Raw genomic sequence first — 17,339 nt, 5'->3', positions numbered from 1 at the left:
ATGCCTGGGACATTCAATTGCTCCTGTACTGCTGGTTATGATTTAGACATGGATGGAAGAACATGCAATGGTAAGATGCTCATATTTAGATTAATTTGTCTTGATATAGAATACGGCATAACAATATGAAGGTAATTCAAAAGGAAATAGAGGAATAACAAAATCTTGGAAAGAATATCTTAAATTACTTTATGGTCGTAATGCCCACAATTATATAATTTCCACACAACTGCGCCAGGAGTGTCATTTTTGACAGACATGGCGCATTTTAAATGTTCACAATTATTATTAATATCATTACACGAGGTCTATGTGGTATGATGATATTGACAATAAATCTTTTTTAAAGGATATTGGATTTCTTAACCCTAATGGGTAATCTAGGTCGGAAATATCTATGGATACTGAATACTTACACTGTCATATACTGTAGCTGCAAGAAACGAATCATCTTATCCACATATTCCAATCCACTTATAACATTTACATCGTCACTAAACTTGTATGACTTAATGTGTTCTATCTAAGGAAGCATACAGTAGGTCCTGCACAAAATAAATTATTCGATGCACAATACTTTTCAGTATCATTTTCGGTAATTCCTTTTTTTCTTTAATCCCCCTTTCATACAGATGTCGATGAGTGTGATGTTCATTCAGACTCGTGTGATACGACTAGTGGAGTTTGTACGAACATGCCTGGGACATTCAATTGCTCCTGTACTGTTGGTTATGAGTTAGACAGGGATGGAAGAACTTGCAATAGTAAGATACTCATATTTACAGTATTGTGTCATGGTAAAGAGTACTGCCGACAAGTACGAGGATAATAACATAAAAATACATGAATAAAAATCGCTTAGAAAGCATTTTCCAAAGTTTACGAGATACTTTGATTTGTATAACATGATATACTTTCGAAAAATCAACCGTACGCGATTTCAATAGCCTTGTGCGTCCCCCTTACGTATCCGTAACCCGGACGCTATTGCAATGGGACATACAATTGGGTACCGGAATTGTCCTTAAGATGATTTTTCGAATTTTGTTGCGATTGTTTTGTTCGATTATTGTTTTCAAAGAGATTGATATTTCTTAACTATAATGGGCAACCCTATCCCAAAGTGGTGTATACCTATTACGCTCATATTTTTTTTTTTTTTTTTTTTAACCCTTTCCCTTTATTTCACATATCTACAACGTTCACAATAACATATAACATTAACATATTATCTTAGCATATCAGTCAAAGCTTTTACCTGTTGTTTTTCATTAACATTTTATTTTATTTTAATAGAATTTAAATTTGACATCAATTCATTCTTCAAATCAGTTAAAAGAGTTCTTCCATTAATGTTGCTGTTTGTTTTCAAATGTTTAACATAGTTCTTATAAATAACATATGCAGCAAAATTAATCAAAATGTTTACCAAGTAATCATTTAACTTACCCATATCATTTCCAAATGCTAAAGTCTTCTCATTTATGTTGATATCTAATCCACACAAATGGTATATCAAACCTGTTACAATTTTCCTAAACACAATTATCTTTTTAAACTCTAGCATTATATGCCGTAATGTTTCAAGGGTACTACAATCTTCACAAACATAATCATTTTTAATTTTCCATTTATATAGGTTATATTTTGATGGTAAAAACATATGCAAAAATTTAAAGATAACTTGTTTGATTCTGTATTGCATTGATTCTCGTATAGCATTGAACTTAAACATAAGAAACGGATTCCAATTAAAATTGGAGGGCAGTACTAATCGTTGCTGCCAATCATTGTATACAAAAGATTCTTCTTGTTTTTTCTGCACAAAGAATAATTAGAACTGTTAAGCCTTCATATTTAAAATATTAATATCATCACCAGTTGATATTTGTATACAATTCGTCCTTGTTTTCACGAAGTGACGGTAGTGAGGAAAATCGTAACGCAAAATGAATGCAATTTTTTTTCACTACCCGCACTTCGTGAAAACAGCGACGAATTAGAGTGATGTGTTTGATAGAAATCATTACGTAATTGATCAACCCCCAGTTTTCGAAAGGCTTTCTTCACCGTTGAAAATTTGAAAGAAATCAACAATTTTGGAATAAAAATCCACATTATTTCAAGGTCCTTGACTAAAAATATGTTTTTAATTTAAAAGTTCCAACTTTTTCGCATAACTTGAAATGCAATACCTGGATATTAAAATTGATATTACTATTATTCCATAATATTTTATTTTCAATATTTGTAACCATGGGTGTATTTCTATACCTCAATTCTGACCAAGTACAAAGTAAATCAAAGTAAGAATGAGGTATCCTAGACATTCGGCGTCGTTTCTCCATGTCTCTGTTATTACAATTAAACTGAAACACCAATGGAGTTCCACCCACCCACCCATCCTATTTAACCAATAGGAAAATGAAACTCTCCATGTAGCTTTCTCATCGTCAAAGAATCTCCTTATCCAAGAAAGTCGCAGCCAACCGACGTTTCCCTGTAAATCGACCATACCTAAACCCCTTCAGTAATTGTATTCAATTAAATTTATTTTTATTTTCTCTTTCTTAGACCCCCATACAAATGAAAACACCATCTTATTAATTTTTTTTAAAAACAGAATCGGTGTTGCAATTCATATTTCTTTTTTAAACATTTTATAACACACACGTTGCTTCTTTTATTTTGGTTAAATCATTGTCAATTGTCAAACTTAAACTATTGAATGAAATAAATGGATAAAAGACATGCTCTGTAAAGACAGGGATATATTTCGCCAAATCGCCTATTATTCTTAAAAAAAAAAAAAAAAACTCATGGCATTGTATCAGCAAATCTTTCTTTTTTGGATTTATTTCAGCCAAATGCCCGGATGCGTTCTGGACCTATTTCCAAGGAAGTTGCTACAAATTCCTCGACAATGAACTCAGCTTTCACCAGGCCTTGTCTACCTGTCAGAGTCTGACCAATGGACAGTCATGCCATGCAGACTTGGTTTCTATTCATAGTGCAGAAGAGCAGGAGTTCATCGCCAGTCTCTGTCTAGAACATGTACAGATATGTATTTGAATAATCCGTTGTTGTATAGCGCAAAACACATTATGATATAACGCTCCGTAGGCGATTCCAAAGAGCTTTGGAAATTAATACGCTAGCTTTAGCTTCGGCAGCCGTTATCAGCGCACATTGCATTTAAAGGAATAGTCCTATGAATTCCTACCAGGTAACCATTTACCTCAACTGTGTGGAGTTTGGCAAATGTTCTTTAACGTCATGTCTAAGGACGTTATTGTTGTAGCAGGGATTCGAACCCCGTACCTAGCGGCTCACTGTACGGAGACTTATCCACTGGACCACAGCACCTCTCGATAGACTTGTTCGTAATCAGGACAATGTTCAGATGCCCCCCCGTGTGTGTGTGTGTGTAGTTGGGTTAATCAGATATGATTATTTACGTCTGGGGACCGACCTTTAACGTCACCATTCGAAAGACGTGACTCAGTTTCGAACCTGCGTCCTCGGCTGAATCAGTTTGTAACTCCCATGTTTAGATGGATTACAGGCGCAAGCCACAACGCCCCGTTTATCCACAGAACTATTAAACACATCATGGGTGTCGATCCTTACGTAATACCTATTCATCAGGGGGGGGGGGGATGAATGAATAGATCATCCCCCCTGATGAATAGGTATCAGTTACGGATCGACACCCATGAAACACATGGAGAAGTCCCATTTTTATCGTATTCATGCAAAATCGATTTATATCGCTGATAGAATTTCTTTTTATTATTTTCTTTGCTCTTTCTTACAGAATGCCGGCACATGGTATTGGATCGGACTGCATCAGCCAGACTCTTCTGGTCCATTTCTTTGGTCTGACGTGACACCAGTCAGCCACACAAACTGGGACTCTAGACTGAGTCAACCAACAAACGGTCACCGAGACTGCGCCGGGTATGAATCGCCCACGGGTTCTTGGCGTAACTGGCTTTGTAATATAGTACTAATGGGATCTGCAAAGTTCCTGCCGTCTGTCATTAAAGAAATGTATAACATTAATAGGCAACTACCCGAAAATAAAGCAGACAAATCAGAGAAGCAGATCGGTGAAAGATTGAAAGAAATCGGAACATAAATTGAAAAAGTTATGAATTTTAAAAGCTGAAATTACTATACATGCGGGTACTTCAAACTGTATGAAAGTAATTTCACTGTGATCTTGTGCGGAAATCTTGCCCATTGGTTTCAACACAAGAAATGACTGAAATGTCAATTCTTCCAAATATATGACTTAGGAAGGCCTTTAAGTTTAAGAATACCTATTTGCTATCCAAATGTATTTTCAGTAGTGTCCCAAAGGAGAAGGCGCTTGGAGAAACACAGAAATTAGTGATACTTTTGTACACGAACACCCGGCCCCCCCCCCCCCCCCCCCACTCAGAGGTCGGAATGACCGCATGCGTGTTGCCAACATGTCCGGTAAAGGGGTACTTTTCGTGCGACAAAGTCCAGCCCGAGATTTGTAAAAAAAAGGGGTGTATTTGACTTTTCACCCGGAGATTTCTTTAAAAAGGGGGTGTTTTTCTTTTTTTCTCTCATCTCTTTGGAATCCTGAGAAATTATTCCGAATTTAGGGGGGTACATTGAGCATTTTTCCTGATTTAGGGGGGTCTCCAAGGCAGGAAAAGCCCGCAAAAAGCCCGCGAAAGGGGGGTTCGGAAATGTTGGCAGTCCTCAGATAGGGGGTGCTTTCAAAAAGAGGGTACGAGCATATGCGTACCCTAAATAACACTGAGTGGGGGGGGGGGGGGGCCGGGCACGAACAACGGTAGTCCACCAAGATACGTCACAATCCACTGACCGAATTGCAAATTTGAAATTCCCATAGATTTAGTAATTTCACATTTCAAACATTCATAACTTTCTTATAACTGGTCCGATATTTGTCAAACCTTTGCCATTCTGATTCCCTAATTGTACTGCTAATATACAAATCGTATTACAAAGATTGTGGATTGCCATTTGGTAAATTATTCTACAATGTTTGCAGAACTTTCAGAATGTCCATGGTGTAGCAAAAGGAATAGTGGGAGGAAAGAGCACGCCTGATCCTAATAGTTTATACATTTCAAAGAAAAGTGAAGTATACAGTTAACAGCTAAATTAGAAATACCCTCGCCAAGCCTTGTACTCTTATGATATTAAAATGTACAGTCACAAAGCGCAGCTACTATACTGTACTGCCATTCATAAAAAGTATCACTCCGGCTGTAGCTGAGCAGCCATGAAGAGGCGCTAAAGCATTCAAGGAATTTCTTCCTTCCGGGTCGCATTTACATCACATGGGTGGAGAGTGGCAAATGTAGATTATTGCTTGCCATGGGACATTGATTTGCCCCTTTTTATGTTTCTTGACAATGTGACATCTAAAAGCCTTCAACAAATTCCCTTATTCAACCATTCCGCCTTTCATTCTTGAGTAACGAAAAAGAAAAAGAAAACCATCAATCAATAAATAAATAAATATATGTACAGGTGCATGGTAGATATATTTATTTATTTATTGATTGATTGATTGATTGATTTTCAGTTTTAATTAATCAGGATTACCTCTTTAATTATTGTAGCACTGCTATCCTGGAGAGCCCAGGGTAAAAATCAAAACAATATGTAAATAATACTGAAATATATACTGAACGATTGAATGACATATTTACTGAATACTAAGCAGAATAATTAGGAGCTAGATTTTTGTTGTGTTTAAAGGTAAAGACCAGTTATGGTCATGCGATTGCATTGTGAAAGAAACGTTGTGGAATCGATCAGAAAAGGTTGATCATCTAGCATATAAGTATTGGTGTGTATACTGCAAGGTTCTGGAATCATTAAAATGATAAGAAATTTGGCACAGTCTTCGTAAAGTTACAAGCACTGTACACAGAAAGATGTATATGGGACTATACGCACACGTGCGCGACACGTGCGTTTATCTCTCACAGACCATGTAGATAAACTAACTTACCAAATATATCAATTAGTAGGCGGTCTCCCGGCAAAATTGTTATCATCATGTTTTAGTCAAAACATATTCTTTCACATGATTGGTAATAAGAGCTTCCATTTCATTTTTTGAAATTGGGGCGTTTCCAATACTGGTCTTTACCTTTAATTGTGTTAGGGTTCTTGATCAGTAGAGGTTCTAGATTTAATGAGTATGCACGCTCCTTATTGCTTCCTTGACAAGGAAGGGACCGCTTGGTTACTTGGAATACAGTATGTTGTATCGCATTTAGAAATTATACAGTTCACACATATCAAAGCATTGCGGTAAAGGCTATTGAAATTACCTGAGGTTGATTTTTGCCGAAAGCTTTAGCGAGCGGCTTTAATGAGATATCTGAAAAAGGATATCATGAATAATCTATCGATCAGATTCTAAAGAAAACGAGTTGAGTGCTTGCTTAATGTTGTGTGCAGATATAATAATAATAATAATAATAATAATGGGTTCTTGTATAGCGCTCATGTCAGTCAGATTTGACCCTCCTGAAGTGAAAGCGTGTTATGTTTGATACAAATATTGTTTACTTCATTGTTATATTGATGTTTGTTACAGTACTCTTGGCAAGATGGATCAGATTTTATTTTTGAATGATTCAAAATGAAAATGTACGAGTTATTGATATGTACTTTATGCCGGAAAGAGTGAATCTGAACGATGTGCGCAAAACTGCGTGAATTTGATCAAACAAAACGTGAAATTATAATACAAAACTGTCGTCTCTGTTATCATGGTTATAGCGATACGTATTTATGTAAAAAACAGGAGTCATAGTTTCGCCTTTTAACATTTCTTTTCTTCACAAGCCTCGAAAATCGAAATGATAGTCCTATCACACGTCGAAAATCCCAGCCTGCGTACACAATGAAGGAGCGCTTGGCTTAGGGAACCTTTGTTTTTGCAATGTATGACACGGCCATCATTTCATATGAAAATTGCGTTGTTTTTGCTCGAAATTTGATAAACTTTTTGGCACACTTACGCCTTAGAACATAAGGAAGGGCATCAGATTAGACATTAAAGCAATACAATAGAAATTACTCGTAATTTTCAAGCCCACTCAAATAATAGGTGCGCAGTCATCGGGCTCCCATTATTCAAATTCATATGATTATGATTATGATTATACTACAATGAATAAGTATATTACGACGAATATACAATGAAACGACAAATATAATAGAAAAAGGACGAGAAAAGAGGAACTAGCTAGAAGCAGAGCTTGTTGAAGTATTAGTTCCTCAGATGCTGTTTTACAAAATATACGGTTCTAGGGAACCTACCCCCAGGACATCCACTCCCGGATAACCACCCCTAGTCAACTACCCCTAGGACAACTACAACCTAGGACAACTACCCCCTAGGGCAACCACCTTCTATGACGACTAACCCCGGGACAAATACCCCGGACAACTACCCCCAGGCAACTACCCCCTAGTACAACTACCCCCTAGGACAACTACACCCTACGACAACCACCCTCTAGGACAACTACCTCCCGTACAACAATCCTAGGGGGCAGTTGTCCGTGGATTGACATGGATTTAATTAAGAAAATTAAGAAAAATGAATATTGTACAGAAAAATCTATAATCCAATTGATTATAGCTTTTTTTAAAAAGAATGCAGGAACATGGTCACAACTGAAATGAAAAGAAGAAAATACACAAATTATAAAAAGAGACTTGAAGCCCCACTGCACTACGTATAGCTACTTGCGCCCTCTATCTACGACTTTTAAATCTTGGCAAACAAAGAAAAAAAGAAACATTGTTCTTGTCAGATGTCATAACGTGCGCAATCTGGATGCAGTCTCGTACAATTGTGAGATTGCAGAAGTTAGACTTGAATTACCGGATAACATGTATTCACCTAGGTAAACCGATTAGCTACACTTGTGTCAAAATATTTGTTAATCATATATGATACATGTACATACTATTTCAGTCTTTTTTAAATAATTTGTTCATAGGTGTTAGTGACAATGACGACAGCTCTTCTCCTGCCTTCAGCAGTTTATTTAATGTTTTGAGTGGGATTTGTTTATATATATCTATATATAAAAATGTATCTGTAATTTATACGTATGTATCATGTAGATTAAAACAAATGCAAATTTGAGTGGGATTTGTTTATATATATATATATATCTATAGGCAGTGTGACACAGAGGCCCAAAATCCGGATTTTAGTTATCCGGATTATTCGTAGCCTGTCTGTCACCAGTCTGTCACCGACGTAAATGATAAAAACTAGATTTCTAAAATCTGGTTTATTCAAGATGGGTCGGGATTTTTTCTGTGTGACACCGCCTTATATATCAAAATGTATAAGTAATATATACGTATGTATCATGTAGATTAAAAAAATTAAAAAAATTATAGAATTAAAGGGATAGTTGAGTTCTTGTTTAAAGGGATAGTGGAGTTATTGTTTCAGACCGCAAATGCTTTCAAAGTGCATGGTTTTTGCTCTTATTATAATTATTTATGACATTTCTAGTGCTCTTTTAGGACTTATGAAGCTAATTTTAGCTCCACTTTAAACAAGAATACGCTGACCGTTAATTAATTAATAATAACAATGCACTGGCCGACTGGTTGTGCGTATTATAACCAACACGAAAAAAACCAACAAAAGGCCAACATCGGCATTGGCTGGAATAAAACGTAAAAGGCACTTCATCGTTTTTTTAAACGGCTGGTTCAAATTATCTAATATTTGTGGTAGCACACATATATTAGAAATGGTTATATTTATGGATATTTCAGCCGTCTCTGAACAAATTTTGATCAAACAAAGATGATTTTGTCATTTAAATTGTATAATGTTTCAAATTTTACACTCACATTTTCATTATCTCACACAAAAATTATTTTGTGAAGCGCCCTCTGCAACAAAACTCAACTATCCCTTTGAGCTTGCTTGATACAGCAGATGATATCTCTTGTAGTGCTTGCCTGAATTGTCACAACACGGTTGAACTGTTAACTTGTAGACTTATGATATATATAGAAATGTGTATTAGGCCTAAAATAAAAACTTGTTGTATTGCCCTTTGGGTGCTAAAACATGGGTCGGTCGGTCGGAAAGTTTTTTTTTTGTTAAACTTTGTTTTTTCGCCCTCTTGTGGGCCGATGTTTTTCTGTTTGTAATGTTTTTTAGTGCCTTCAAAATTTCAAAAGTGTTGTGAGCCTTTCCGTAGAAAACTCTAAACAGCGACCGTAGCCCAAATCTCCCTGGTTTCTAGCCAGGGTTTCTAGTTGGTGCAGTGCATGGTATAAACACGTACACGAGGCCGGGGTCTACTTGCATGTTTACGCTAGTAGGATTTTGAAACTAGGGCAGAAGACGAGTGAGAATTTGGGAATAATTTGATTTTATGCATTCATATCCCATAAAACAAACAAAATACATATTTTTTAAATTCGTTAATATAAAAAAAATCAAAAAAACAAGTTTTTATTTTAGGCCTTATTACATAAATATATTCGACATATTTATTTAATTAGAATGAACAGAAATGGATTCCTAGCCTTCTGATAGTACAGATGATGGGATATGTTATACTCGTAGTGACAGCACAGGCCTCTATGTGCTCAGCATCGGTCAAACTCATTTACATTTACAAATACGACTTTTTTGTTTAAATATTTGCATTTTTCGCAAATCATACAAGATACAGAGTAGCTTTCATTCTTAATTTGCTGTTGGTTGCTGTGAGATGAAATTAAAATTTATGTGTTGCACATACAAAATAAAGAGAATCTATTGTCATGGTTGTGCATTTTGTTTTGAAACCAAATAATGCTATGCGGTTGGAGGAAGGTTAGCAGAAAGGAACGATTTCCAAACAGTAGTTTGTTTTGTATGTTTATGGCTTCATGGCTGTATAATTGATTGATTGATTGACTGATTTTATTTCATTTGATACAACAATAATTATTGTTTGCACAATAAAAAACATAGTTGACAAAGTAAGATCAAAATTATGAAATGAAACAGGAACCTACTGGAAAGCATAGCTTGTTTTTGTAGGTTCCCATGAAAAAACGTAATATGAACATTATTTTCATAAATCATTTTAAAGTGTCTTAATAATCACAATAAAATAATCGATGAAATTCTAATGTCTTTTTCTAAAGATATATTTAAAATTCAAATACCGAAAATGATCACTTATTTTTAAAACGTAGCGATAGATGGAGTTTGGTTAATGCTCATCGATATACTCTGATTATCGACATTTTGTCCAGGGTATTTATTATATTACATATTTAGGCCAACAGTGCAAATTTCAATATTGCTTAACCGTCAAAGTATTGTGATTTTAATTCTTTCCACTGAATCCACTATCGTACACAAATAGCATGATATTTTTCTTCTTATAATAGCTAACCCCAAAGAAGAAAAAACATAAACAAAGAAAACAACCCCCCCCCCCCAAACAAAAAAAAAAAAAAAACACAAAACAAACAAACACGAATTAGGCACTACAGAGTGAGTCAGAAAAAATGTCCCACTTTTTAAAACTTGTATTGTTTGAAGTATGAATATTTAATCATGGGTTATAATCCTAGTATATTTAGGTACCATTTTTATTTGATTTTCATTTGAATCTCCGCATGCATGACTCAACATCAGACAATCGAAATACGAAATATCAGTCAGCCTAATTTTCTAATTTTCGGGGCTCTTACCCCCCCCCCCCTTCGCTTATTCAGCGGCCGGCAGAGGCGTTGCGAAATTTTCGGCGCGATTTTCAAATTCTAATCCCCCCCCCCCCTTGAAAAAATCCTGCGTACGCCACTGATGACAATTAATATCAGCTGGGGGTATAAGTAAAGAGATGGAATTAGGCTTTGTATGGTGATAACATGAACCCTTTGATTTTTGTTATCATAAATAAGGGATGGTTGGTGCATTTATTCCAAATTTCGGGCTGGTGAAAGCAACAGTATTTTGGTCCATAATAGTTCTCATTAGTGGTAAAATAAATTTATTGAACCGCCGGGTGGGCTAGTTACGAGCAGTTTCCTTTCTATGAAATATCTGATCAAGAACTTAGGGTAGATTGTTGTTATTGTAGCGGAACAATAATATTTTGTCTAACAGCGACTGATGAGTGTTACCCCTAAAAGGAACCCATAGTTTAAATCAGGTAAAATGAGACTTGAATAAAGCATAAGAAGGGTGAAAGAAGGAAAGTAACATTTAGGTTTATTAATCACACAGATGTTGCGTGAGGTTGTTTTACATATAGAATAAACATGTTTTTTCCATGTAAGTTTGTTGTCGACATGGGCACCAGGAAATATTTATTACAGGAGACTTCGAACAGAGGAATACCGACACAAATTATGTCTCCCGTCAAATCCTCTTTTGAGTTGCTATATATCATAATTTTTCTTTGTTAAAGTAGATATTCATTGATTTAAAAAACTAACTTTATTTACACTATTGCAAACGTGCAACTTTGATTGGACAAGGTTATCAAAATTCAATACTTTTAAACATTCGAAGTAATGATTATTATCAATTACAAAACGCTTCAATACAACCCCGGCAGCGTCATTTTCCCCCACGAGATTTCCGGACCTTGGCTTATATCTTTTACGTCATTAGCAGCTTAGAAAGAGGTCACACAGATTTAAAGCTTATCTGCCGTAGTTTACAGGAGGGATTAGACTGCCTTGCAAGGTCACTGGACAGGTGGTTATTTAATCAACTCAGCTCTCAGATAACATAAGAAAAAGAGGATCATGTGGGACCAATGGTCACCGATTAGGCATTGTTTGTTATATAGAGGGCGCAACTAGCTACACGTAGTGCAGTGGGCCTTTAAGAGTTGAGTATATATTGCCTTGCCTCAATTATATAAAGCCAAAAAATAATACTGAATAAATACTGATCGTGCTATGTAGGATTATATCTTTCCGCGGACACGACTGTGGAGCTCAAAGCGAGCAAAGTACCCAAGCATTTAGGTTCCCATGCATCGTAGAACCATTCGTTAAAAGAAAAAAAAACCAAAAGGTGGGGGTGTTCGCATTGGCTGAGCCCCACTCCTCTCCTGCGTGCTATAGCATTTCCTTTAATCAATACCCGAAAGTACTTTTTGGTCTATCTTAAAAATGACGTCAACGAGAGTGAAATTCTATTACTTGACTGAAGTTATAGAGTATTTATCAATTTTTGTCACGTGGCGACTATGGCAGGCCTTACTGGCCGTTATTCGTACAGATAGTACGCATTGAATGGATGTAGAGGTTTAACCAATCAGAACGCAGGTGCAACCATCCAACAATACAAATATGCAAACTACATCTACATCCATCGCGGCACTCGCGTGCGCATGTTAAGTTGCAAGTGTGTACGACGCGCCTTACAGGCTATCTTATCAGAACGTTTGGGTCACTGAACAGTCCTTGTTTTATTACAAACAACAAAAGATCTATGGAGAATGACGTTAAAAAACACTCTTTTTTTTAACATCCATCTTAGTTCTGCTAAAAGTACCACATATTTTGCCTAGTTTGACTAGTATAATACGACAAATGTTCTTTCGGGTAAAGCAATCACTTTACAATTTCACTATGATTTACTATCGCGTTTTATTTTAAATCAACGGATTGGGCGACAGAGCTTTATTACCATGTCACAATTTGAAATACCGCCTTCTCTTAATTTTTAGTGTGAGAAAGTCATTTTCCCTATAATTTTATCTTTCCAAACATAGACTCATTTATATTGATCAACGTTATCCCCCCGTATCCAAGATGTATAAGGCCATCACATCTTTGCCGATGCATTTTCTTCAATTCCGATAGGGTCCATTTAGCTCCAAATGTTTTGATATCTATTCGTTCGAGTATACAGCCAACGAATGGATCCACGGTTTTAACAAATAAGAACGCGGAGAATTGTACAACCATACAACTTAGCAACTATACATCCATTCGACCGATGTATTTTGTATAGTTGCAAAGTTGCATAGTTGTATGGCTGTACAGTTTCCTGTGTTCTAATTGCATAAAACTGTACATCCATTCGATGGCTGTATAGTTGTATAATGAACATAACTGAAAATAACGAATTGTAAAAATATATTTAATTCACCAGTATCTCTATCTATTATGAATCTCTTGATGGTTTGCATCTTCGTAACTATGTTTATTTCGTTTAATCTGGTCAGCCCGGTTTCGATTGTATTGTGAGCTTTGCTCGACGTGAAACTGGTTTCCAGGCAACTCGGCGTACATCAATTGTACGAATAAGTGCCTATAAGGACCGTCATAAGCAACGCCCTTTTGTGGTGTATAGTTTCGACTTCAGGCGAAACTACACCCCTTTCGTATCTGTTGTCAAGTCATCATAGCTATCACAAAGTAATTTCCCGTCATAAATACCCGCACAAACTATTAAAGAAAACAGTGTAGGATTGATTTGTCTTCCGACTCACTTGCAGTCTCGTCTTTATTTTCACTTTCTTTACGGTTTGAAAGCAGCTGGCTGAACTTTGTCATCGTCAATTTGTTGTCTAACTACTATTTTTCAACGTTTAGGAGGAAATAAATGGAAAAGGGGATGGATTCATCATCGGTAATATTTTATACTATTTCATATTTGTACTTTTAATAGTTTGTCTTGCACGAACACTGATTCCTCTTTTACAGGCCACTTTTCTCCATTTTGGGGATTCGAAGCAATTTAATTGATTCATGTATTCATTTATTTTATTTTTTCCGATTCGGAATCTATCATACAGGACAAACAAGGTAAATTTTTTAGATTCCGTAATAATTATGTGTCTCGTAAGAATTTAATGCATTTATTTCGTCCAAAACGATGAAATTCTCTTATTAATACGATTTCTATTATCGCTGCCAATAGGCATTGTTCATGATTTTAATTCTTCTTTTTCGGATGAAATGAACGAACAGCAGACGAATGTCGTGCGGGGCACTTTGTGCATGCATAACCGCCCTTTACTGAAGCCAGTATAAAAGTGTTCTTTAAATTGAATTAACTTTCACAGATGATTAAGATAAATAGTATGCATAATACCATAAAGATATGTCCATTTCAATGATATTTTCAAAAGTCTTAGAATTTGGTTAGTTACCGAGGCTTTTGGTAGATACCAGTAATCAGATAACCGATGATTATTGCGCAATGTAGCTGGCGGGCTCTTTTCGAGTTTTATTGAGAAAAAAATTATACTTGTGAAATCACCCTGTGATATAGAATTTGTTCATAACGGGTTTAGGATGAATATATTTTCTGCTTGAGTGACCATAAAGTAACCACCACCTTCTAGCTTGATTTTATCTAAGATATATTTGAACACAATTTGCCTCCTTTTTGACAATTTTCGTGTACAATAGGTAAACCAATCATGCAAAATGATATCAGGCATCGTAATTAAGAATACTTTTTTTTTTAAATCTTCCTTTTAAATCTATGGTGAATGTCACATTCGTTTTCCTTCTGATAAACTTCACGGTATGTTTGATATATTAACGAAAAAAAGGCGCAAAAGGAGGCAACAAACTTTATATGAAAAGCTTATGTTTGGAACCCCAAGAACAAAGTGGCAAAGTGTCATCTGTCCTTGGGTCTGTGTATATTTTTCTTGATCGTCACGATAAATTTTAATTCTTCAATCGACCAGGCAAAATTTCACTCTATCGCATTGGTCATCGCCGCCATCGTCGTCGCAATCGGCGTGATCGTCGGCGCCGCCATCGTAGCCCGTGGCGACTATGGGAGAGACCATTCCCAGTGCTTGACTGCCGGGGAAGGGGAGCCGTGAAAGCTATGGAGAGTAGTATGGTAAGTAGAACACGCATATTATAGAAATAATGCAGATAGTGCAGAAATGCCATATCCCTTGATTTCGCCCCTTCTAATATGTCTGACTACACCCATCAGCATTGTCCTGAAAATAAATAAATGGAATAACAGCTTAGACTCCAATGGCAAATCATGCATTTTATCTGTATTATTTAAAAACTGTAAAAGTTTGTTGCAATCCTTCCCCCTAACATTCCTAACTTGAATAAAAATATTACGAATACGAATGACAGGTGTTAATTTGAATGATAAAAATTACGCTTCGACAAGTGAATATTAATTTGAATGCTAGTTGAGCAGTTTCTAAATTGAATGACAGATCAATGAAACCCTTCGACCAAAATCCTCAATTAAATACAAAAACTGGAAAATTGAATGATAATTGGCATGGCAAAGCCGATATGCGCTAACTTAAATGCAAAGTAAATGAATTCGAATGACAAACACGCGAATTTGGCCGGGAAATCCTATAGTAGTAGTAGTAGTAGTAGTAGTAGTAGTAGTAGTAGTAGTAGTTGTAGTAGTAGTAGTACTACTACTACTAGTAGTAGTAGTATTAATAGTAATAATGCAAGTAATAATAATAATATTACTGATACTATTACTAATAATAATAAGAATAAAGATAATAATAATAATAATTGTGACAAATCAATAATAATATAAAAACAGTTACAATAATACTTATATTAATACTACTAAGAAAATAACTGATCATATTGCTCCGATTGTCTCATTTTCGCTCGCGTGAACATTGCCAGCACAAACCACTGACCTCTACCTCCTGAACGGATCATCGCCCATTCCCATTCACCATACGTTACGTACTAAAAGGCTGTATTGTCTGACCGTCATGAATATTCATGTTTTTGCTAAACTCGGCAAAATGTTTGTTTTTACTAAATGGAAAAATTACCAGGCGCGGATCTACGGGGGGGGGGGGGGTTTAGGGGGTTTAAACCCCCCCCCTTGGGCGGCCCCAAAAAAAAAAAAAAAAAAAAAAAGGAAAAAAAAGAAAAAAAAAGAACGCACGCTGGAGAGAAACCCTTTCAAATGCAAATATTGTGAGAAGATATTCAACTCATCTGGTAACTTAACCAAACACATGATAACTCTGGATATAACTGTGTATTTACTGTTACTTGATTTAAAAAGACGTTATCATGCACTGCTTTTTATGGTCTCCATTGTGTTAATAGATGCCAGGAAAACATCACTTACGGAGTTCAAATAAACACCCCAAAAAAAATCGGCTCGCCGCTTCGCGGCTCGTGGACGATGCTCCGCATCGTCATTATTTTGGTCAACCCCCCCCCCTTAGCAAAAAGCTAGATCCGCCCCTGATTACGGTGGGGGGTTGGATGAAATGGACATAATGAAATAGCCAGAAGTGATCTATGATAATTCATGCGTTTTATGTTTCGTGTGCTCGACCTATAATCTTCAAATCGCTTGGTAAACTGAGTCCAAAGTTAGACTTGTTTCACATGTGTATTATAGGCAATGACGAGCTTGCAACCTATTTTGAAAAATTACGGTGGGTGAACTTTCAAAAGTCAATGAGACATGAGGGCTCAAATGAAAGAGCTAGTGATAACGTACGTCGGGGTGGATGTGCTTTTCGTTTAAACAAAAAATGAATTTTTAACGATTAAAAAAAAAAAAAGTCCGTAGGCTAACATGTTAGGCTGCTGACGCTGACCATGCTCTGACGATAGGGGGCGTCGTGAAATGAGACTAAACGGAGCCATATGATTTTTCAAAGCGCACATGTACCACGTAAGGTGCACTAGGCCCTCCCACATTACCCAGGCTCTGCTAGGCCACCGATTTCGGTGCCCACGGCCTTTAAAGCATTCCTTACTTCTGGTATCCATTTAATTACACCTGCGTAGAGAGTGGTAACTCTAGAATATTGTCGCGGCGGGACTCGAACCGCGAGTCATTTGATCCACAATAGACCACGACAAACCTTTCCCCAAATATAACAATTTAAACAAAATTAAAAAATGAGCGATTAATAATCGTTGACGTTGATAATAATCTTAACTGTACATTCGAGTGGATGGAAACTGTAATTCATCATACCTCCTTCAGTAATACTAATTGACATCCACTTGAAATCCACTTGTAATGCTCAAGGCGCACTTTAGAAGAAAAAAATAGCACATTACAGCATGTGCATTATAAACAAAGGGACATAATTAAGAGAGAACAAACAAAAGTGTGGGAATAATTAATTATATGCCAAATTAAGCATATACATTTAAAGATCTTAATTGAAACCCGTTCACTGATCTGCTATTACTCTCGAGTATCCATTAATCTATCACGCTAGGTTTCCTCTTGATTCTTCAAGGTTTCCTATGTACCGCGAGAACATGGGGTGTCAGGGGTTCGTGCCCCTCCAACAGAA

The 17,339-nt window shown here is 36.3% G+C and overlaps 2 protein-coding genes across 2 annotated transcripts in view; both read left to right on the top strand.

Moving 5' to 3' along the window:
- LOC115924708 (C-type mannose receptor 2-like) lies at positions 1-14,882 on the top strand. Its single transcript, XM_030987467.1, has 6 exons — positions 1-70; positions 633-764; positions 2,864-3,054; positions 3,818-3,960; positions 13,836-13,845; positions 14,742-14,882. The coding sequence occupies exons 1-6, from the start codon at positions 1-3 to the stop codon at positions 14,880-14,882; spliced, it is 687 nt and encodes a 228-aa protein (XP_030843327.1).
- The window catches only part of LOC115918688, a 14,772-nt gene continuing 10,902 nt past the window's right edge, over positions 13,470-17,339 (top strand). Inside the window, exons 1-2 of the mRNA XM_030987038.1 lie at positions 13,470-13,669; positions 14,742-14,902. Coding sequence (XP_030842898.1) covers positions 14,888-14,902 — 15 coding nt within the window. The 5' untranslated portion in view covers positions 13,470-13,669; positions 14,742-14,887. The remainder of the gene's footprint in view (positions 13,670-14,741; positions 14,903-17,339) is intronic.

Source organism: Strongylocentrotus purpuratus, unplaced genomic scaffold (genome assembly GCF_000002235.5).
Source record: "Strongylocentrotus purpuratus isolate Spur 01 unplaced genomic scaffold, Spur_5.0 spur5_scaffold_16, whole genome shotgun sequence".
NCBI classification, from domain to species: Eukaryota; Metazoa; Echinodermata; class Echinoidea; order Camarodonta; family Strongylocentrotidae; genus Strongylocentrotus; species Strongylocentrotus purpuratus.
This window is presented reverse-complemented; position numbering and strand designations above follow the sequence as displayed.

Bases quoted from the DNA above. Each gene is read 5' to 3' on its own strand.
- LOC115924708 (XM_030987467.1), top strand. From the start codon at position 1: ATGCCTGGGACATTCAATTGCTCCTGTACTGCTGGTTATGATTTAGAC. The intron at 71-632 runs GTAAGATGCTCA...CCTTTCATACAG, and splicing joins GGATGGAAGAACATGCAATG to ATGTCGATGAGTGTGATGTT. The intron at 765-2,863 runs GTAAGATACTCA...GATTTATTTCAG, and splicing joins GGATGGAAGAACTTGCAATA to CCAAATGCCCGGATGCGTTC.